The sequence below is a fragment of the Perca flavescens genome, chromosome 18 (assembly GCF_004354835.1).
Source record: "Perca flavescens isolate YP-PL-M2 chromosome 18, PFLA_1.0, whole genome shotgun sequence".
NCBI lineage: Eukaryota > Metazoa > Chordata > Actinopteri > Perciformes > Percidae > Perca > Perca flavescens.
Genome location: NC_041348.1, coordinates 24,558,585 through 24,582,915, shown reverse-complemented (window position 1 = coordinate 24,582,915; position 24,331 = coordinate 24,558,585). Strand labels below are relative to the sequence as shown.

Below are 24,331 nucleotides of genomic sequence, written 5' to 3'. Positions count from 1 at the left end.
ATGGCTAATGATCAAAATCCTTATGGAGAAAATCAATGGGATTTTAACTTCCGGAACCACACTGTTGAGGTCTATAGGACCTCAACAGGGGAAAAAACTAGGGGAAAAAATATGCTGCAACAACCAACTGTGGAAAATAAGTACTTTTCTCCAAGTAAGCCTACTGTATTTAAGTACAATTTTGTTAAGGTACTTTACTTATGTACCATTTGTACAGGCAAATATTGTACTTTTCACTCCACTTTGTCATTCATCTTCAGTTACTTTGCAGATTGAAATTATTAATATAAAATATAATGAACAGTAGAAATTGTGATTTAGTATTATAGATTACGCTACTCAGTAACGTAAACAAAGTAGTTACAATTAGTTGCACCTTTACCAGCTGCTAGACATAAAGCATCCATTACTATTATTACCATGGTGCATTCTGCATATTGAGTAGGCTACTTTGAGTATATTTTGATGCTAATACTCAATATACTTTTTACTAAAAATGCATGACCTTTACTTGGAACAGTATTTTGACACTATTGCATTGCTACTTTTATGTTCTTTAGTAAAAAGGTACTTCTCCCGCGTCCCGCCACTGTGTTAATCAATAGTAAGGTAAGTTAGTAATCATATTTTGCAACACACTGTAAATCAACAGTATGAAAACATCACAATGCACCTGCCAAACCACAATAATGATTAAAAAAAAAGTCTCTTTGATGTTGCTACAAAAGATTATTTAACAAGCAATGCATAATATGCAAATACTGCCCACAAGCAACAAAATGAGTGCCATGAGATGCCAGAGAAGAGTCAGCAGCATTGTTAGCTTAAGGCCTAACCTTACATAAGTAATCTTACCGATATTTAACCAAGCCCATTAACACGACTAAACAGAGCCAAAACATAGACTTACAACAGGCTTATGCATGTCAACACAAGCAGCATGCACTGGGTGGGTGGAGTGAAGCTGTGATCTGCGACATCTCAGCAGACAGTCAATCCTTTGGGAAGTGTGGTCAGCAGAACGGGGAACTAAAAACAGGTAACGTTAGCGAGTGTAGCATAAGCATTACTATTTCTTCCACAATGCCGTGTTGAAGCAACATCATCAAACTTTAAAGCAGGCTAGCTTGACTTTTAAAATGCTAACGTTATTAGATTAAGTGCAGGAGGAGCTGAAGTGTGGGATCCGACAGGTAAATTAGCACGCCATAATTTAAAATGTGCAGTGGTGGTGGTGGATAGGGATAACCCGATAACCTAGCTACGTTACGTAGGCCTACATTTCGCATCCGGCTTCTCTGCCGCCGCCATCTTGGTCCGGACTAGTTGAGTGACAGTAAAGCAATACATCCATGCAATAAAGACTCATGGAAAAATACTGACTTTTGTCCGACTTTTGTGATGCTTTTGGATGTTCGGGAGATAAATTCTAAAATTAAAGCAACATGAAATAACCAGATGAAAAAAGAGTTTTACAAAACAGCCAAACAAAAAAAATGCAGGCTAGTGCAATAGCCTAAAAGGTACAACATTGGCTTACAAAGTGTAGTAAAGTAAAGTAGAATATAATAGAAATATACAAGTAGGCCTAGTGTCTAAATGTACCTCAAAATTAAACTTACCCTTAAAAGTATCAAAAGTTGAAGTACTGGTACTACTGCAGAAAAAAAAGGTCTAGGCCTATGTCTCCTGTAACTGATATAATGTTAGCCTAGGCCTAATTTTATATTAGCCTACATTATTAGAATGTTAAAAACAAGTAATACTACTAATATATGTATTTCTTTATATTTATTTTTATTTTTTTTATTTTATTGGTTTATTTGACAGGGACCATGCATATTTATGAACATTGTTGTATAAAAACACCATGTAAATATGCCAGAATTAGTAAAAAAATAACTACTTTCCATGTGCAGTCCCATTTGTTGTTACTTTATCAATCTTATTTCATCTTTTTGATTTGATCCTGTACTTTGATGGTCATTATTTTTTATATGGTATATTATCTGATTCATTGCAAGACTGTTTTGTGGTAGGGGCCTACTGCTTTCTGCTTTCTTCTGGGGCAATTTCCTGGTTAAATAAAGGTATATAAATATTAAAATTGACACAATTTATTCTTTACTCAGAAAATTATTCATACTAATAATAATAATGCTATATTCTCTCATGGACACCACTATGCTTAAGTGTTTTTCTAGAAACACAGATGTTGGTGCCATACTGCTCTCAGATATTGGGTTAACGATTGTCTGAAAGCACAGATAACGTCAGTGTAGCTTTCTAACTCTGCACATATTTAGTAGCTTTTGATTCCGTTGTACTGTACTATAACTTGCGTCAGAGTAGCTCCTGAGGCTGTTATTGCACCCCCTGATGTCACTCATGCTGGGAGAGGTGCAAATTGACCTTGCATATCACTGTACAGGGTGTCGGGTTAGACTGCATACTGTTACTTGAGCGTGTACAGTACAAACAGACATGCATGGAATATGTGAAGGGAAACATTGGAAAGAAAACTACATGATGAAATCTCAAAAAAGCACAGTGTTGAGCACACAATCTGTAAACATAGGCCATATGTATGTGCATTATATATATTCACGATATATGAGGTCATGCTTTGTTTTCCCCCACCAGCTGCTAAAGGCCAGATTCTCACCAGGGATATCCAAATGACCATAAGTAGCTACACATGCATAGCATTATGCCACTGCATGAATATGTGTGCAAGAGTGTGTGCAAGTGTCGACAAGTGCTGTAGCTGAAGTAGGGAGTTGATGCAAATTCACAGTTTTTTACCCTCCTCTGAACTTTCACTTTTCCTTCTGCCCTACAAACTCCAACATGTGTGTTTTGAATGACTTCCATGGCTGTGATCTTCCTGTGTTACAGCAGGGAGGCAAAAAAGGCCAGTCCTTTAAGGTTGACATTTGTAGCATCAATATGTCACTGTCAGATTAATTGTGATTCTTTGATATAATTACAAAAAAAACATGGTTGAGAAGTTTCGTAGTCTCTACTAAACACCAGAAGTATTGTTACTAGTGCTTATATTAAAATGTTAAGGTCTCATACAAGCAGTAGAAGAATGAAGTACATTCATTTAATATAGTATTTAAAGATTGACGTTTAAAGATTGATCGTTAAGGAACCCGAAGCCCCAAAAGACATAAAGTAAGCATTTTTTTGATAATAGGCTCTAAACCAACCCTATGCATAGGCAGCCTTTTGCCCATCGTAACTTAGAGCTAAAACTATTAGCCATTTGATCAACTGGTATCGGCAACCATTTTGATAATCGATTAATCATTTACATAGATTTTTAAATAAAAACGGCAAGAATTCACCAGCTTCTAAATGTAAGTATTATCTGTTTTCTTTGGGTTTGGGGTATGGACTGATGGTTGACAAGTTTTTAAAGACACCACCATGGGATGTCACTATTTGCTGACATTTTATACACCAAATGATTAATCGCTTAACTGAGGAATCTGCAGATTAAACAAAAAGGGAAATAAGTATTAGTTGCAGCCCTATTTTATCTTTCCAATAAATATGTCACCTGTACATTGTCCACATGTTACCTGCACCTATAAATAAAATATATACATTTCTTGTTCAAATTTGTGATTATCATAACTGATTATCATGAGGGGATTCCTGCCCCTGCCCATTTATTTCAATTCAAATTCAACTATACTTTTCTATATCCTGTTATTTCTCTTAGTGTAACTGCTGAGTTTACCCGCACAAACCATTTAAGTTTCCTCTCAACACATTTGTTTATTTAGACACACACACACACGCACGCCACACACACACACACACACACACACACACACACACACACAGTGAACAGTTGTCCCAGATAGCGCTGTAAGACTCATCACAGTTGCACTCCCGTCTGCCAAATTGGTAGCCCCCCACCTTCTGGTGCGGAGGGTATGTGTCAGGGTTACTGCAGCGGCAAGGCAGACCTGCAGTGCCAGCCAACACACACACAGACACAGTCAGAACACTGTGGCTTGTTTCCCTGCCTCAGTCAGCCCACAGTGCCAGCTGCAGCCCGCTGCCCACCAACACGTGCTGGCTTGATGTCCCATGAGGGCCATGTTTGGTTTGTAACTTGTGTGTGTGTGTGTGTGTGTGTATGTGTGTGTGTGAGTGTGAGGACAGAGGGCTTAGCCTAAAATCCTGTCACCCAGCTGCTTCCACTGTCAGATGGTCCCAAAGACCCACATCAACAGATGTACAGAGCAGTGACAGAGACACACAAAATACCATCTCACAGTCAGTCAGTGTTCTGCCGTCTGCAGTGTGTAGGTGCATGTGTTTATAAAAGAGACTGCAACCTTCAGCCATTTTGAGCTCAGTGTAGTAGTACTATGTGTTTACAAATGCAGCGTACTGAGATGTCCTTGGCTTGTTGTAAGGAGCCACTTTTGGAATCTGGTGTCGGTTTACTGATGCAGTCTGGGATCAGTGTAGTAGTGGGGGGTACTGATGCTGACAGGCACAAAGACAACTTGGCATCACACATCTACCTTGTACCAAGCAATGGCAATACATAAAGGGTTTTATGCTTGATTATAAGACATAAAAGAGGAAAAAAACATGTTTACTTGACATTACAATATTGATGGGTTAAATTCATATGCTGTATAGATTGTGAAGCCCAATGAGGCAAATAATTGATATCAGAATAAATAAATCAAGAGAATGAGGAGGAGAACCACAATGCATTTTATCTGGATTTCTCTGTACTATAACTTAAGGGTTGGTGGTGGTTTGATGTTCTGACCAGTTAAATCACATATTGAGAACAGACCAATAAATACTGGACGTCCACTGCTAATAGTCAGGGCCTCCACCCTAAGTAAGAGTTGTCACCTACATACAGTATTATACAGATACAGATATAAGCACCAAAAAGCAATTCACAAGCAGAAAGAACACAAAATATTCTGATATCCAAGTCGTTAAAATCTCTTTATAGGATGAAATGATGCTTGGACTACATGACCAAACCCTTCTTAAAGTGAATTTACAGTAATCTGTATTTTAATATATCCATAAAAATGACCACCTCTCTTCCTCTCTACCCCTGCGACTCCATCACTTCCACAAAGCTGTGTAAGTCGATCCGGCCTTTCCGACAAGGGAAGGTCCTATTAGCGCTAGCTAGGGGCACCCATGGGAGCAGGGAGGAAAAGTGTCCCATCCCACCAACACTCCACAAGGCATTATACCATTACTCATGAAACATTCACATCTTTATGTGGCCAGGATGATCACGCCAGCCTCCCATTGGCGGAAACCGGATCGGCCCACAACAGGAGATGAGGTTCTATTGGTGTGATGGAAGCGAGAGTGGAGAGTGATGGCAGGATGGCGGGGAGGCTGGTGATGTTATTGGATCGATCGATCCAGGCCGCCCTCAGCCCTCACAGATGAGGGCAAGGGCAAGGACTGCAGGGTTTCAGAAGATTGTTATTCTTCTGCGAGTGGCAACAGATGGAGGGTGAGAGTTAATCTTAATGTGATTTGATGTGTAAATACACACAAGACTATTTAGTTAAGAGTCAATATTAACAAATCTGCAATTGAGCTATTAAACTGAGCAGAGCTGAATTGACGTCTAATTTGTCTCCAACATCTCTTCCTCTACACCAGTACTATGGAGATGAATGAAATTTTATTTTAGTTTTAAAATCTTACTGGAAGCGTCACATTTGGTCTGAATGATCCAAAAACATTACTGTGAACTGCTTCCACTGGATTTACTTTCTACTGAAGAAATATTCATATGAAGTGAGAAAACAAGCTTTTTTGTGATTGGGGTCTAGTGACCTTTTAAAGCATTGGAGAACATTTGCCAAACACATACTTATTATGATTACGTTTTATTATAATTTTACCATTTAAACAGTAATGAAAACGAAATGTAGTTGATTGAACTGAGGCATTAAACATACATATACTGTTAATAAATTGTGCTCAGAACAAGCAGAGTAGGTAAAATATAATATCTCAGTAGCAGCAGTGATACATGTTAGCAAGAAGTTTTCTATACACATCCAGCAGGCAAGGAACAACATTGGCATTCATTTGTAGATTTGTTTCTGTCCCTCTGATTGCTGTTAAGTCCAATATCCAGTCTGCTTTTAGCTCTGTTTTTGGTCTCCACCAACTCCTGAGGGAAAAACCTGGCTCTTTAGCTTGCTAAATTCTAGGTGCTAATTTAGTTAGCATCAAAGTTGGCATACTGCCTGCTGTTTTGTGATTGACAGGTAGTGTACAGTGGGTTTATCGGAGCCTTTACTGTGAAAACCTCAACTTGGTGCAGCTGATCAATTATTATTATAATAACAATAATGATTACTGCAGCTTTAAGGCATGGTGACATTGTATTAAACTGTCTAACTGTAATCTTATGATGGCATGTTTTCAGTATGTCTCATGGTAATGCAATTACTACATCAGATTGGTTTAGGAAGCAAAACTAAAATGTTATTAATAGTTTCAAGTAGAGATGGTCAAATATCATTTCTTGCTTCCCAGTACCGATTCAGATACATGAACTTGCATCCAATACCAGTGTGTCATATATTTTATTGTTTTAACAGCTATATACTACTATCCCTGTATGTATGTGGTTTGATTTCTCTTTGTTGTACGACCTGGCTCAGGTTTTTTGTGAAACATGAACACACAATGAATGCCAACTCTCTTACATTATTCAGTTTGACAGTCAGTCATAACAGAAAAAGAACATAAATAAATTACTTTAAAGTAGATTTTCTTTGGGGCCAAATTACGTGGTATTGGATCTGTGCATAAACTCCAGTACTTTCCGATACCAGCATTTTAGGCAGTATCGGAGGCTTTTCTGATACTGGTATTGGAACAGCTCTAGTTTTAAGTGAACATAATGGATTAAGCAGTACATATGTAGCACCTGGTCCATATTGAATAAACTTAGTTTTGAAAGCTTTGTCAACTGCTGTTTCCAAGGTCAACATCAAGAATGAACAGTCAAGCTTGATTATTAAACATGGATGGAACATCTACAGTACCATGATAACAGAGCAAACTCCATCTGCTGATGAAGGCCATCGGATATGGTCGAAAGTTCCAGCTGTCAACTGAATTCAGTTGACAGTATTCAGATGTCAACAATGTGGACACATTTTGGTATATGGATATCCAGCACGCAAACAAGCGTTTCCAATGTTGTGTACTGCAAACCAAGTATATAAATATATTCTGTCACTTTACCTTTATATACTGTAGTTACTGTTTAACAGACTGTTTATACCTCTATGTATATTTATAACATTCCTGTTTAGTTTATTTTTTGCAATACGGTCTACTTAAAATTTACTTTTTTCATATTATAGCCCTATATTGTATCTTTTACCATTTTGTCTTAGATTCAGGTTTTGCTTTTACTTGCGTACTGTTTTACGATGCTTGATTTTCTTTTTTATAGATATTTATTGAGGATTGTTGCAGGGTGCCCGAAGCCTAAGATTTTCATTGCTAACGACGGCTTCTCTGTAATTGTTGCAGACATGATAAAAATCAAGAACTTGAACAAAACTGCTTTAATAAATAACTGGGATGATGATGACTTGGAACAATGAAACATCCACTAAAAGAATGGAAAACTTTGTATAAAATAAACTAATGTCACTTGTAGAATAAAATGTATACAATATGCATATTCAGCTTTTAACACCAGCAGTGATGCATCTTTAATTCTATATTTTGCTGTGTCCCATTTACAGAAAATACAATGCCGTTTTGAGACAATGACATGAAAAAGGGGTCATTTTGAACTGAGTTGGTAACTTAAAAAAAAAAATACACCTGCATGGTAGCAAAACATCTGCAACTGCAAATATTGTTCCCTTCATTAAAGCCTTTAAACCAAACATGAAGCTAATGCATGTCCACATTTGACCGACTGACATCCACATTCATGACACTCAAGAGTCGTGGTGGACTTTTTTTTCTTCAAATCCTCCATTAAGTGTTTTATTCCAGAAATCTCCATGACAGCAGAGCGAGACAAGGAGAGCGCTTTACTCAGGCGAATAAAACACGCCACTATACAACACACAATGTTTTAAAGAGTTACTTTCCTTAATAGTGAAAACAAACCAACAACATAAAAAGATGACCATTGATACAAATAGAATGCATTTCTCATTACATTAAGGCACCTGAAAAAAGGATTTGTGATGGGTTTAGAAATGGTTTGAGAACTTTTTAAGGCTATAATGTTGGCAGCTTTGCAACACTGCCTGCCAAAAGCTACTGGTGAATTTTCTTGTTAACCAAATACTGAATAAACAACCAAAATCAGTGATACCTCTAATAGAGAGTAATTAAAAACTGACTAGAGTCTAAAGAGCAAACAACGACTGGATCAAATAATTCCAATTGGCAGGAGATTTGTTGGTGCAAACATATTTGTGATGTCACAATAGGCGTTCTCCATTCGCCATCAAGCAAAACCCCTACTGTGACATCAAGGATTGAGGAGTGGCCATAACGGCAACTGTCAGTCTCTAAATAGCAGTGTGACAGAACTTTCCTGCCCCATTTGATACGTTTTTGACTTCCTCTTTATGACCATATTAAAAATCTGTTATGCGATGCAATCATGAAAGAACACGGATTAATCCTTTATACATCTAGCTAATACTAATACAGGTTTTCTTCAATAGAGAAAATTAAGTCCTATAGAATTTGGATTTCTTTTCATCCAAAAACTATCCATAATGCTTCCCGTCAAACAACTGTTGACTTAGACTGATCGGTTAATATTGCCATGCTGGTAGAAGAATTACAGTGCAAAGGTAGCTGAAGATTGAGACCAAATCTAGTAAATGTTGTACCACATATAGCCAGAAAAAAAATACAGTGTTTTATTATTAAAATTGTAAATGAAAGTAGCTTTCTATCTTTTGGCCAGTTATTTTATGGTAACGGTATAATGTTAAAGTTGAAAGGCATCACTAATTTGCCGTAAAGACATAGCCACAACCGTTGATGTGACAGTTAGTCACAAAAAAAGAAATGTGTCCTCATGACTAACAATTTATAAACCCTTCAGAAATTCCTTCATAGATGGTACCTCATTGTAAAAGTTCTTAACTGTGGGACTTTGGATATGAAGTGTCATAAAACGTGCCTATTTTGACTGGCATAAATAAAAGGAATGGCGTTGTAAAAAATAAAAAGAATAAAATTAATCATAATAACAATAATAATAAAAATGTGTGACTTGTCTTTAAGTTACTTATTTCAAATATACACAGCGACTCCTTTAGTATTTACACATATATACAGAGTATTCATTTCTGTTTTGATCAAATACCTTGAATGGTGTTGCTGTGAAATTGAACTCTCTAGATGTACACTTATATCCCTTTGAGATTTGAGAACACGGAGGTCAAACTGGGCAGCGCGACTTGGAGCCTCGACACGGCTCTTAGAAAGGCACTTGCTACCAACTCAAATACTGCAAAAAATCCTCAAACAGAGCTTTCAGCCAAGACAACTGAGACAGGAGAAAAAAATGGAAGGCCACATAGTAGGCACTGGGGTTTCTGTCCCCTCTCCCCTCCAGGCCAAGTGTTTTGGTAAGGCTGGCGCATGACGGCCACAGGTGGATCGGTGGGCAAAACCGGAAAGAGACAGAGCAACTGTGGCTGCAACTGGCCATTTCCCTCGAAACCCTTCCTTTACTGTCCCTTTAATGTGTATCTGCCCCCCCACAGACACTGAACAGGAGCCTGCTGACAATTTAACAAAATCATAATCATCTGTAAACAAGTAAATCTTTATACAGGTTTTTGTTTTTTCTCCTCTCGATGATTCATTGTTTTTTTAAATGGTACAATTCCATAAACAAAAATTGCAAAGAGCTTCTTTTGCCCCCTGAAAAATTGTTACATTTCAGCTCCTTCTGTACATAATTAAAGAAAAATAAGTGAACAGAAGCAAAAAAGGATGTTCACTGTACTTTAGCCTCCGGAATAAAAAAATTATTTCAGGTGACAGTGACAAAAACATGAAAACAAAGAACGGCTTATTAAAACACAAAGCCTTTTTTTCTTTTCAAAAGTAGTCCAAAAATAAGAATAGTCTACTGCCTTGCAGCTTCTATCGCTTCCACATTGCGAGTACTTTGTTTAAATTTCCTATACACAATGGTCTCTGAGGTCTTTTTGACCAGTCAAGACAGCACTGACATTTTTCCAGCGGTTGTCTTTTGGGCTGTAGCCTGGGGTCCGGTGGGGCGCTTTGAGGGGTGAACTGGAGCTGTGCATGGTACAGATCACTCCCCCACTGGACTGCATTGCAGTTTTAGAGTACTTATATACTGGCTGCTTTCCCGCCCCTGCTCCACCACACTCCTCTTCGAGCTCAAGCTCGCCTTCCGTCTCCTCCTCCTCCTCCTCCTCCCCTTCATCACACGTCCGATAGGAGGGGCCCATGAGCTTTTTGCGCTCATGCTCGGCGTCCCTGTTGCTTTCTTTCAGCTGCTGCTGCTGCTGACGTCCCACGACTGGCCGAAGCGGCTGCCACTGGTTGTTCACGTTGTCATCGTCGGCTGTGTTTCTCTCACGCTCTTTTCTCCGTTTGCGTGTCCACCAAACACATACGATGATGCAGAAGAGGCAGAGCAAGCAGAAGACCACACAAAGTAGAGGCACCAGGTAATCTGTTGACATCAAGATTTACAAGGGATGAAAAGGAGGACAAGGAATAGTAATCAGTAGAAGTAGTGAGAAGTCACCAAAGAAGAACTGAATGGGGCCCACAACAAACCCTTGTGGTACACCTTTGTTAATTATTACTCACCCACTGAGTGGGGCATGACCTGTGTTTCCACTTTGACCTCAATGACTGCCAGCATTATGGTGCTGTTGTGTGGCTTGGACAAGCTGCCCACTATGGCGCTGGCTGCCTCCTGGATTAGACTGTGGTCTGGTAGATCCTCTGGCTGGAAAGACTGAGAGCCAAATCAGAGAACAGGGAAGAAATGAGACAAAACAGCTGGAAACAAGCATCAAGGTTCATGCACCCAAAACAAAAACATAAAAAAGGAGGCAAACAAGAGCATGCAATTCATAATAAGTGCATTTCAAAAATGTCTAAGCTATTCTTTTAACTTAATTTATTATTCTGCAGCCTTTGATGACAACATATGTCACTTTGGCGCTTATTTTAGGTGACAATTTTTAATTGAAAACAACCGGTTGTGCAGCAAGGTTGTGAACAATCATAGGGTTGACTGTCTTGTATAATTTGCCAAAGAGCAGAACTAGTTGTTTGGGAATTTGGGTCTCAACCAACTGAAACTGTGTGGGCCAAACTGGGTATAAGACCTAATGGCCTCCAACAATGTGCTACTCAGCCAAAATGGGGTAATTTTAATAACACTGTAAAAACTATAGTGCAGAGTATAGTGAACAGTGTGCTAAGCCAAGAATAGGACAACATACAAACTTGGAACATTCACTTACTATAGCCACCTCTACAGCATCCTGATTCGAATGAGAGAGGTCACACAGCAGGAGAAGGGCATGTTCTTTTGCCAAGCTTCGGGTGTCAGGAAGATATCTCAGCTCATAGCAGATGTTCTCCACTGTTGTTCCCTGTATATGCAGACACACACACACACACATACATACACACACACACACACACACACACACACACACTGATCAGGAACAAAACAAAAACCATGCTTGAAAATGTGGTAGCACGACTGCAACGGGAGAGGGTTTCTGTGAAGAGATGACTCACAGATGGTACTTTGTCTCTGTTGAAAACGAGTGTTATGCGGCCACAGCTGTTGTCCAAATGCCCAGTGTTTGGCTGGCATTTGGTGGTTGCTTGTGGAGGTGAGGGTCTAGCCATGGAACAAACCCCCCACTGATGGCAAGGGGGGTTGAAGCAGGTGAGGTAACTGTGCGCCAGACACTCTTGTCCAGCCGGGCAGGACTGCTGTCTCTGGTCATGGCCTGAAGACTGGAGCTGGCAGGGACGACGACCACACAGCACCTGGTGTCACAGAGTTAACAAAATATTCACCTACATGTTGTCTCATAAAACCTTTATAAATGGTATTACCCTGCATGTTGCCTTATTATGACAAGCAGAAAATGTTAGCTTTCATCTATATATTTAGGGCTGCAAATAACATTTTCATTATCGATTAATCTCTTAAGACTCCTGGTTAATTAATTGATCATTTTGCCTATTAAATGTCAGAAATAGAGAAGAAAGTCCATCACAGTTTACCAAAACCTAATTTTCAGAAGCAGTCAAAGAGGCAAATAATTAGTTCACTATCGTTTAAGACAAAGAATAGCAGCAAGACCATCAAATGTTACATTAATCGATTATCAAAATAGTTACCATTTTCTGCCTATTAAAAAGTTATTGTTTCAGCTTCGATCTCATTTACGGTCACAGCATAATTGAAAATGTTTCTAGTAAAATGTATTTAAAATGTTTTTTGTTTTTTTTAAATGTACATGTAGTAAAATAATACAAAATGAGTACAACAAAAGGAATTGAACAGATTACTACACCAACAACTAATCTAAGCAACCTTTAAGACTGTTTATCACAATCTCAGCCAGTTTGTGTTTGAACTGTTGCTCCTCTGTCTCAGTCAGCTCTGTTACTGGTTGTTTTTTTTCTTGCCGTTTGTAAGAGAGTAGTAGTAGATATTTGCTGGCACTGTTTATTAGAAAGGCCATATTACCTTTGTACAGTCCACTTTGCCATTGATGCAATGGCAGCTGTTGCACTCTTCCTCCCAGCGGCTGCCATGGGGAAACTGCAGCCCAGCATAGTGGCAAATCTTTCCAATACCTATAACTACATACAGACAGAGACATGTTAAACTTCTGTAGCAAGAGGTATGTAGTAATGAGTGCATTCTCCACATTGAGTACAAACTTTGACTACATAAACTACAGGATGGAGTGGATAAATGAATAAATGATTTGAATGAGCATAAGAGATGCATTTACACTCTTGGCATCGGGCTCCTGATCTACCAAGCGGACAGATGCAGCGGAAACCATTGATCTCATCCACACAGGTGGCGCCATAGGCACATGGTGAAGACTGGCACTCGTTTATGTCTGTGAAGGGAAGAAGAGCATCACATTTAAGTTGGACACAAGGCCCTGGATCTTAACATTTTTAGCTAATTACCCTTTTATTGCTAAGTATAGGCTCGGTCACACTAGAAAGTGGCACAGCAAAATTGCCTGATGTCTTTGTGAAATAATTAGCTTGGTGACGTGGGAACTACTCATAGGGCTTGTTGGTATTATAGCTGGCTAGCAAACCGCTAGTCTATATCCACGACGTTCCACTTCCGGGAATGTGGCTTTGCCGTCGGAAATTCTACCAGATTTCACTCTTTTCAACCGGATGTCCATTAACTTCTGTTTTGTTTGTGTTGGAATTTCTGAATGCTCCTCAGATCTCTGCAGGGCAAATTGAGACAGATAGCTAGACTCTCTCTCTCCAATCTGAGTTTCTGTTGCATTACTAAAACTAATTTTTGAACGTACACATGTTCCACCAAAACAAGTTCCTTCCCGAGTTTTGCAGCGGCACCACAGCTTTTCGGTGCTTAGCGCCACCCATGACGATTGTAATTAGTTTAAAGAAATGCCAATAAACCAGAGCACATTTCTTTTCTCCCATCCCGAAATGCTGCTCCTCCGCAGCACTGTGCAAGGTCTGGCAATGTTAGACTAGCAAGCCGCTAACATGCTAGCCAGTTGGAACATGCTAGCACTGGTCAGTCAATAGCTCTCTGTGCCTCTTTCTATATTTTCTGTTCTGGGCTGTTTACTTAGCTTGTTTGCTAACAGGATAATGTGTTACAAAGTTTATGAAAACAACATTTGTACCATTTTATTCTGCTTCAGAAATGTCTGCAAACCAGTCCTCTTTTGTGAAGCAGTTTACATTCCGACAGAGTAGCTTAAAAGTGGATGGAGCAACTTCCATTTTGGACAGTCCAACTTCCTTTAAAAGCTCAGCACTGTCAAGAAAGCTTGTTGTTACCAAAATTGAATTCAACATGAAAAATTTGCACTGATTAAATTTACCCCTGCCAGCTATGCCACTAACCACAGCAATGGCAATAAAATGTACTGATATTACATGCACAATTTTTAGAAAATAAACTAATTTTGTATGGCAGTAATGTTTTTTCCTCTATCATCTCATGACTCCTCTGATTTATCTTGTGGTTTCTTGGGGTCAATAGCAGCCAGTCAAGATCAAAAAGTAAAAGTTTGTGCAAAATAGTACATCCCAATTATTTAATAGAACCAAATACTGTAGGCCTATGTTTTAAATCACTAAACCACATTTCATTTAATAAATTAGTAAATGTACACGTTTGACTACCAATTTCAGCAGCTCTTTGGAGGGACATATATGAATTGTGCCTTCCCACCAAAATCACTGGGAACGCTGGCCATTGTCACCCAAGTTTCACATAAACACAGTCTGGATGAGAAGTCTCAAATTCAAGCCTGACAGAAAAGGTGAACGCTATCCGGCCGAAACAAAAGAGCAGAAAACAAGAATTTCAGGGTCACTGGGTAATTTGTCTTCCGTGTGTGTTTGTGTGACTGTGAGTATGAAGGAGGGATGACCTCTGGCCCCTGTGGCGTTAAAGGACCGAGAAAAAGGGAGAGGGCGGCGTCCTGGTCTTACATTTAGGTGTCAAAGTGTCCATCTCTTCCTTGTCCCCCCTTTTCCTTTTAGTCTTTCCTCGCTCCACCTATCCATCCTCTTAATCATACTATGTTGCTATTGCTGTGTTAGGGTCTTGTAAATCAAGAATCAGGATCTTGATTTTAAATGTTTTAGTTGGGGGTTTTGCATGTTTGCTCTGCATCAAAAAGCACATAAAGTAACATCATGTCATTACTCACTGATTCGACAGTCAGGTCCGGCGAAACCAGGAGCGCACTCGCAGCGAAACCAGTTGACTCCATCGACACAGATCCCGCCATTGTAACTGAAGAGACGGAAGAAATATAAAATGATAAGAAGAGGCTGTACAAGAGCCACATCCTTTCCAGCTGCAACAAAGCACATTGTTTTTGTGTGTGGGTGTGTATATGTGGTGGTGGTGGTCACAAGGCTCAATTCAACTCATCAATACAAGCCTCCACCTTTCAGATGCTAATTTGTGTGTCCAGTCCCTCCTCTCCCCTACTCTCATCATGCCTCTCCTTCCATTCCTCCTCAAAGCCGAGCCCCCCCCCCCCCAGGTCGCACGGGAAGAATGGACACGTATGCCCCCCCCAACCTGCATTCACCATGGGGTAGGTGGGACTCTTGTCTCCCCCACCTCCAAAAAACCTCTCTCCGCACCTCTCTCTATCCTATTCAATATCCAAGCCCCCTCCTCTGAGAGATGCCCCTTTGAGACTTGATTTAACGACAACTTCCACTGCTTTTAGCAGCCCTTCACCCCTTCAGCCTGCAAGGTCTGTGTGAATTGTGGAGATGAGAGAGACGGGGGGGGGGGGGGGGGGGGGGGGGGGGGTGGGGTGTTGGCTATGCCACAGGAGTGTGTGAGGCAGGACACTACATACCATGGATGAGGGTTGCAGTCATTTATATCTGTTGAAGAGAATGACAAAAAGGAGACATTTAGTGTTTAGTTGTTACAGTGCCATGTGTGTGTCATTTTTCATTGCCTTCATAAAATGTACATATATTAAAAAGAAAATATTTACTATTCAGCTTACTTTTAAAGTTCACTTTTTAATGTTTGCTGCTGTTCTAACATCAGAGCATATACTACATGTATAAGGAGTTCTAGGCAGCTATGATCTAAAACCCATATCCTGTGACTCAAGTTTACTTGTAATAACACACATTCATATTTTATTACAACTGATACTCATAGCTAGGCTAGCTCATAAAATGGTACATTAATGTTGGAATATCTCATACCATGTGAGCTGGTCAGTTGTGGCTGTATTAGAGTGTCAAGAAATCATGGTAATTGTCGGTTTGTAACTTATATACTCTAAGGGATACGGTCACATTTTAAGCTCTTGGATATTGCAGGTGCTGTGATGCACAGAAGGACACTTCGAAACATCACTTCATAAAGTTTTGTAAACCAAAATAATTTTATACACAGTTATATTGGTACTGAAGATCCGTTCTAAGAAAGCAACAATACAATGTTACATCACATCAAAAAACTGCGCATGAGGGCCTTAACAGGCATAATGAGTACATTATAGCTGTGAGCATGGTGACTTATGTCAGTTATATATAAAGCTACTGTACATATAGTAACTAACTTTTGCCACAGGTGGGGCCCTCCCAGCCCTCTTTGCAGATACAGCTGAAGGTGTCTCCTCCTCCCACACAGGTTCCACCGTTGGAACAAGGACTGGAGGCGCATGTGCTGTTCTTGGCTGTGGGAAGAGAGAAAGCGTTAATCAAAGATCACAGATCCAAAAAACAGAAATAGTCTAAACAGCATTCTGGCACCATAAATCCAATAAGACAGTAATAAAACATGCAACTACAATTTTGCTATTTTCCTGACCTTATCTAACGTGAAATGTTGCAGCTTATATTAGCCTGGTCCCAGACCTCTGAAACACAGCACAGATCTCAAATAGGTTCAGTGATAGATGCCATCCTGAGACCTCACCTGTGTTGCATGTGTTTCCTCCCCAACCAGGTGGACAGGCACAGCGGAAGGCATCCCCGTGGTCATAGCAAGTGCCTCCGTTACTGCAGGTGGTTGCGTCACACTGGCTCTCGCCTAGCCAGGATTACAGAGAAACACTGAGGTCACACACGGTCTTCGTAAGACTATTCATAGCATCAGTAAGAAAGGATGATTCTTATGATCCAATATAACATGCAAAGATGTGTAAGCATGGGGCCACAACATAAACGCACACATTAAAACACAGAGGTGACATAACTCACGTGAATGGCAGGTCTTGCCCTTCCAGTTGTCGGCGCACTCGCAGTAGAAGTCGTTCACCAGGTCGACGCAGCGTCCGCCATTCTTACACGGGTTGTGTGTGCACTCATTAACATCTGGAGGAAGGAGGAAGACTTGCATGATTTGATCTTTACCAAACTTCTATTTAGTGCAAATACATCTACAACAGAGTAAGCTCTACCCCGGGCATGACTATTTCCTTTATGTAAAAGGCTACATAGACTGGCTGAAAAAATGAATAACTGCAGTGAATTATGTTGGAGGAAAGGGACTCACTGAGGTCACAGAGTCGACCCTCCCAGCCATCAGGACAGAAGCACTGAAAGGAGTTCACTCCGTCAATGCAGGTCCCTCCGTTTCCACAGGGGTTGTTGATGCAGTCGTTAATATCTGATTAAGTGGGGGGAAAAAAGTTAGATAGACAAAACTCTTTCAGCAGGACTAAACTAAATAACCCTCCCTATTTAGCGTTTACTATCACTTCATTAATGTTTATAAAGTCCTTCAACACACCATCATGAAGTTGTAAGCAAATATAAGGAAATACTAAGAGTTTATAATTATATTGGTTGACAATAACGGTATGTCATTAGTTATGATTAAAGCTATGTTATAAATGTTCATATTTGAAATGGTTTTCCACATGTGATAAACATGTTTCATATCTTAAACACATTAACAAAATATGGTAAATTGCTCGTGCTCGATTGAAGAAATTCTTAGTCGACTAACACTCATTCAATTGTATCGACTAATCGATTAGTTGATTTAATCGACAGATCTGTAAATCTGAGTATCTCCGCAAAGAGTCACGCAAAAGCACTACTTTCATTTTTGCGTTTACCAGAGATGTGCTCTGGTAAACACATAAAACGCATAAAACATTACTAATCAATTTAAGAAATCTAAGTTGACTAAGACCAAAACGACAGATTAGTCGACTAATCAACTACGAGGGAGCAGCCCTAGTAAATTCTTACTTCTGCTAACAACAATATAATGTGTCATAAACCACTTATTATAAAATGCTAAATAGTGTAGGGGGTTAAAAAGACGGAAAAAGTGTTACCAGATTGGTATAACTGTTTTGAGGTCATCAGTGTTGTTTTGTGGAATACAATATATAATGATAAAAAAAAAATGTGTTCAGTATTTTTTCAATGAATTTAAAGTAAACACTTAATTTAAAAACTCATTTTGCAGGCAAAAGACAAACCTTTTTTTCACCTTTTTTAAATTTCAGTTGTGGGTATGATTGTAAAAATTGTAAAAAATCTCAAGGCTAAATTCTCTACGTACTTTCGTGACAGTAGATGCCACTGAAACCCAGATCACACATGCAGGTGAAGTTGCCCGCTGGCTGGCTGATGCAGCGTCCTCGTGGACCACAGACATTGGAGGAGATGTGCCGCACTCCAACTGAGTCGTTGGTCGCTACAGCAACAGTGCAGCTGTCAATCGCTGCAAAATAAAGACGAAAAAACGAATGTAATAATTTTCTTTGACATCGTAGTTTGTTCAATACAGTTTCATCATTGCCGATGACTTTGGTCACCTTGACAGGGGGTGGTTTGGCAATTCTCCTTAAGCAGTTCACAAGTCTTTCCCTCATAGCCTTCGGCACAGGCGCAGTAGAAGTCCTGGTCCATGCTGTGGCACTTGGCCTCATTCTCACAAGGGTTTGGATCACAAACATCTGAGGGGGACCAGCCAGAGACCTGAGGATATCAAGAGGAGAGAAAGATATTGCATTTACAAATCTGTGAATCTGCGATCACGCAAATTTGATCGTGGTAAGCCAAAATCAAATTTAGGAACAACTCTGATTGGCTCATGGAGGCACGTGATCAGAGAGTGGTTTACGGAGCGCTAGATCAGCTTTGCTAAATAAAAAAATAAAATAAAAAAACCTGATACGCATTGATGACGCATTGTAAATATCGCTCGATCACGCAAATTTGATCGTGGTAAGCCAAAATTGTGATCGTGATTAAAATGTGATTAATTGTGCAGCTCTAGGTGTGATTCAGTATGTGTAACAAAGTTTCAAAAATTCATTCTCACTAATTTGACATTCAAAATGTTTCACAAATGTACATACTGTATTAGAGATAACCAGCACAAACACACTCCTCTATAAATGCTTACTCACAACTACATCCCTCTGTTTCCATTGAACAGCTCCACGGGATTAGACAGCCTCGCCAAAGGCCACTTGGACAGTAGTTGTGTTAAGTGAGAGGCTGCTGATGCCACACTAACTCAATTTACCAAACGCCTCACCAAAATGGTTCTTTGGCGATTACTGTAACCAGCAAAGATGCAAGTGAAGCCAAAAAAGCGGTGCAGGTGAGCGGCTTAGCTTGACTCAAGCCACTGCTGCCGTTCAGAACAAATCGAAGGTAAGTGGACGAGCAAAGTAAGCCTCCAGAAACTTTCCCTAAGCTCATCAAGGGAATCCACGTTTTCGGTTTTACATCTGTGCTCTGCTTAATCTTGCAAGATTATTCTGAGACAGAAGCCTGGCAGAAGAGAGACAGAAAGAGTGAGAAACTGAGCAGGCAAGAGAAAGATATACCATTATGAGGGAAAATATTGACTCTGGTCCAACATCATGCAGAGCCACAGTGAAAATAAAGATAAATCACCTGTCATACCACCGTGACACAGAAAGAACCCAAAGGGAGGCCACGGTGACATATTTAGCCATTTCTGCATGCAGCAATACAGAGGTTGGAGTGAAAATCTCTCAGTTTATGTAAACAGAAGCCTACTGTGCTCCCATTTGCCATTTAAGGTGCTGAACATCAGCGTTAGACCAGGGCAACAGGGTGGGTGAAGTCTGTGGTTACACCGTTTATTTTACCTTAAGTGTCAGGACCAGACACTTTTTTTTTTTACTATTTGCATGTGTGTGGTCAGGGGAGCGTGTCTGAGGGCAAGAGCGCCTATAAATCTTCAGCACATTAACTGAACTGTTTGAAATGTTCACAGCACAAGAGACATTTTTCATTGGAGCAGACCGGTTGAGAATTTATTTGTAGCAGAAAACCATGAGACCAATGTCATACCACTTACTTGTGGTCAACCATGAATACATTCTGCAATAAAACTCACTTTTGATGATCACTTGCACCATTCAAAGGGTGTTAATCGTCTTTTACAAAACAAATATTTCACCATTACACAATCAAACTTCTGTGGACTTGAGAAATATGATGCAGGTCGCGTCGTAGTTTTGGCAGTGCCGTGCCAAAGCAGGCATCGGAGCTCTGTAGTATGCGGGCAGAAATCCAGCATCACCTCATTCAGAGAGGCTCATATTTATAGTGGAAATGCTAAAACAGGACTGGCTCCCGACCAGCAATGTCCTCCATTCAGGACCCGAGAGATGCAGTGGAGTGTCGGTTTCCTCCCTGCTAACCTACATTAGCTTCTAACACACACTTCAAATACAGTAGAAAAGGCTGCAGCAAGGACACCGATATGTAGTGTCTCTATGAAATAAAATGATCACTTGCAATGAAACCTGGGATTGGCTTATTGGACTGGGAACATATTACACATTTAAGCAGATCATAATTTGGCAATGGACCTTTGGCTTAGTTCACTGTGCTGTAATGACTACTGCAGTTTGCACAGTATTACAAGTCACTGTGTGTACATTTTCAAAATCGAAATGGATGTCAAGTAACCCTTTGGCTAATGATCAAATCTCACCAACGCACTCCTAGTCATGAAGAGGTGGCAATTGTCATTTACAACAAGTTTGTCTAATTAAGTTTGGTGAATCGGACATGGAACCCTTATATGAGCAAACCTCAGAAAAACATAGGTTTAGGATAAGAACATGAAAATGTTTTGCACGAGGCCCATTCTGTGTCCAGAAACCAGAAAACCCACACACTATTGGTCACTCAAGATTGGTTTGTCGACCTTTATCAAAAAAAGAGGTTTCTTCTCAGACATGTAATGTGTCACTACTGAAGTCTAGAGGCTATAAAAAACAAAGGCTACCACCATCTTATAACCGGTCACTGTACACAAAATAATCCAATCCAACGTGACCTGTGGAACACGAGACTCACCTCACACAGCTGTCCAGCAAACTGTGGTGGGCACTGACACACAAAGCCGTCCAACACCGTGTGGCACCGGCCGCCGTTCTGGCATGGTCTGCTGTCACACTTATTCCTCTGGATTTCACAGTGAGTGCCCACAAAACCTGGAGGACACTGGCAGTGGTAACCCCTCGGGCCCTCCTGCAGAAGAAACAAAGAAACATTAAGAGAGTCCAATGGCAATGACAAACACAATGTCAGTGGGTCTTCAGTCCACAGACTGTGTGGTGCATCTCTAAGCTAATTTGGCTCACGTTTGTGCCGAAGCAAAAAGAGCAAAAACAAATATAGATTCAAATGAAAACATCCATACCTTGCATGTTGCGCCATTCAGACACTGACCATTGCAGCCATTGATGTCTGAAGAGGAAGAAGATTAAGTTTTATTATTAAACATTATGAACAAAATTAAATACGTATCACCTTATCTAATCTACAATGTAGAATGTGCACAGATTATGTCAAAGTTTGGAAAAGAAATAACTAGTGAAGCAGAGAGAGTGTCAGATAGACCTTGTATAGAGTGTAACTGGTCATGCATTGGTTCCAGAGGAGAGGAACTGGGCATGCAAGGTCAGTCATGATAATTCAGTTTGCCAAGGGGAGAAAGAAACGGGTTACCACATGTGGGAAATCAAGTGACGCTAAACTATACCTATGTTGTGAGCCCAGGAAGTGAGAGGAGGCGTTTGAAAGTAGCCAGAGGAAGAGGACGCCAGTGGAAGGGCAGAAATTTAGAAGTGACTTTTAAAAAAAAGGAAAGAAATACTGACTGATGTCACACTTTTGTCCGGACCATCCCCGAAAACAGTCACAGTGATATCCGCCAATCAAATTTTTGCAAGAATAAGCGTTCACACAGGGCTTGCCATCACACTCATTTGCATCTGTAAAGGCAGGAAGTAGGAGACCGAGTCCATCAATTAAAACAAACCAAAGAAAGGACAAAGAGAAAGAAAAGGGACTAGAAAACCCAACTTTGATACCCTGATGAGGTCATCAGGATCCTTTGGTTAGTTATCACAGCTTGCGCTTGGAGAAATTTTAAACATAAAGCCTGTGTTGGAGAAAAGATGCTATTGGTTGCATATTGGAAAATGAAAGATGCATTGTTTTTGAAGCCAATGCTAGACAGTAAAAGTCAGGACACCTCAGCCTCTGTTGCTTCAATTTTGTCCGTTTTTGTAAATATCTGTTTCTTGCGAGTCCCCAAGATGTTCTGTCATTGCAATACTAAAATCATTGGACTACTCCTTTAACTCATTTTCAAGGGTTTGTTAATGAAGAATGATAAAATGTATCAATAATGCATAACTTTTAGGGTCACAAATAATAATTAGTTCCACCATAAATACATCTATCAATTGGTTTGTGATTAGTTTAGATTAACAGTATTTCCTGCTGTGTATCACATCAGACTGGAACTGAATTTCATAGTGACCAAATATCATTTTTTTGTCGTTTCACAAACGACAGAACAGATGAGTTCTATCGTTTCACAGAACTCTTCAAGAAAAGCCTCAGAGAAACAACAGCTGCTCAAATATTCAAAGGGAAAGGGGGGGCAGTCTGCAGGGAGTCCTGCTGTGCTCACTCACACACCTGTCTTCTCTCTGAAACCCTAAACTCTACACACACAATCGGCAGGTAAGACAGGAGGCCCATGGCTGCCCGTAAGCTGAGATCTGAGCTGGTAAGAGGACACTGAACTCTTGGGATCTCTTTCACACACACACACACACACACACACACACACACACACACACACACACACACACACACACACTTTACCAGTCGTAATCCATTTCCTGGCTTCACGCCGGTCACGTCCACTTGTGGAGACCGGAGCGGTATAACAAAAAAAAAAAAAGGCGATAACAAACAGCCGGATATAGACACACTAGTAGCTCATAAAGTCATTGAGAGAGAAAAAAAAAGGGCCATGCAGCTGCCAGCCCATCCAGGATATTGACAGCTTGCACTGTTACTCAGGTTGCCTGGTTGCCAATTTTAATCCACAAACGTATATCATGAGCCCTGTGTCGGTGTCTCAGAGGCCACTTTTACTTGTTTTTGGAAACGGAAAAAAGAGGAATGAAACTGCTGCAAAAATACGTCTCTCTAAAGAAATTGTTTGCCAAAATTACCTTTTTTTATTTTTATGTTTTTAACAGCCTCTGGTGATAGGTGCAAATAAAAAGTAAGAAATGGCGTGTGTATATTGAAAATCTGAATCTCACCTATCTGGCATGTCTTTCCCTCCCACTGTGGAGGGCACACACACTCGAAGCCGTCCTCCAGGTCGATGCATGTTCCACCCTTAGCACATGGACTGGAGGCACACTCGTCCAAATCTGAGAACAACACGCTTCAACTCACTCTCTGGTCATTTCTAACAACATACCACATTTAAAGTAAGTACTCGACTTGATTTAGACATTAATGGGATGTTGATAAAAGAGGACAAGTAGGACAATTTTATAAAAGAAATTGCAACATTACACGTTACGGCACAAATCATTTTATTTATTTTTCAGCTTATACTACGTGAGCCCCGTCTCTGTGCGTAACGGAGTTTTTCCGCCTGGCTCTATGACGTGTTACGTTAGACAGCCAATCACAGACATTAGATCTTGGTAGAAGCATGCTGCATGCTTATTGGCTCACTTAGGCTGATGAGATACACTCCTTAGATATTGAAACTGGGCATTGAATGACAAGGCATTTTTTTGATACTCGATACTTTACAGGCAATTCGGTTGGTGCCTAAAAAGTATTGAATTTGGTACCGAGCCCTAGCTAGAGTAAAAGATGTAACTAAGTATCAGCATAGAAGGAATGGAGAGGATTAAAAGTAGTGCAGCGACTCACTGTTGGCACAGGTCAGACCCTCCCAGCCCGGAGGACACAGGCACTCAAAACCTGTGGGAACCTCGTGGCATGTACCATCATTGGCGCAAGGATTGGAAACACAGGCGTGTTCGGCTGATGGAGGGAGGGAGGTGTTCGAAGAAGAAGAAAAAAAGTAAGACATTACTCTTTGTACTTCAGATTACAGATTTGGCTTTCTGTAGGAAAGAAATCATGTCCGGTACATTATTTATATATTTACATATATACATACACACACACGTTGGTTATATTTTTCCAA

General features: G+C 40.2%; 1 protein-coding gene across 2 annotated transcripts in view; it reads right to left on the bottom strand.

Annotated features, from left to right (window-relative positions):
- Positions 1–7,598: 7,598 nt before the first annotated feature.
- Positions 7,599–24,331, bottom strand: part of jag2b (jagged canonical Notch ligand 2b) — a 47,125-nt gene continuing 30,392 nt past the window's right edge. Inside the window, exons 8-26 of one of the 2 annotated variants that reach the window (XM_028604902.1) lie at positions 24,052–24,165; positions 23,421–23,534; positions 21,954–22,067; positions 21,494–21,540; positions 21,148–21,321; positions 18,615–18,777; positions 18,359–18,520; positions 17,336–17,449; positions 17,041–17,154; positions 16,757–16,870; positions 16,398–16,514; positions 15,675–15,702; positions 15,006–15,091; positions 13,071–13,184; positions 12,800–12,915; positions 11,833–12,090; positions 11,550–11,681; positions 10,885–11,035; positions 7,599–10,744 (exon numbers count right to left, since the gene is read on the bottom strand). In XM_028604902.1, the coding sequence (XP_028460703.1) occupies positions 10,221–10,744; positions 10,885–11,035; positions 11,550–11,681; positions 11,833–12,090; positions 12,800–12,915; positions 13,071–13,184; positions 15,006–15,091; positions 15,675–15,702; positions 16,398–16,514; positions 16,757–16,870; positions 17,041–17,154; positions 17,336–17,449; positions 18,359–18,520; positions 18,615–18,777; positions 21,148–21,321; positions 21,494–21,540; positions 21,954–22,067; positions 23,421–23,534; positions 24,052–24,165 (2,756 nt within the window). In that variant the 3' untranslated portion in view covers positions 7,599–10,220. The remainder of the gene's footprint in view (positions 10,745–10,884; positions 11,036–11,549; positions 11,682–11,832; positions 12,091–12,799; positions 12,916–13,070; positions 13,185–15,005; positions 15,092–15,674; positions 15,703–16,397; positions 16,515–16,756; positions 16,871–17,040; positions 17,155–17,335; positions 17,450–18,358; positions 18,521–18,614; positions 18,778–21,147; positions 21,322–21,493; positions 21,541–21,953; positions 22,068–23,420; positions 23,535–24,051; positions 24,166–24,331) is intronic. The other variant, XM_028604903.1, reaches the window with a different exon arrangement.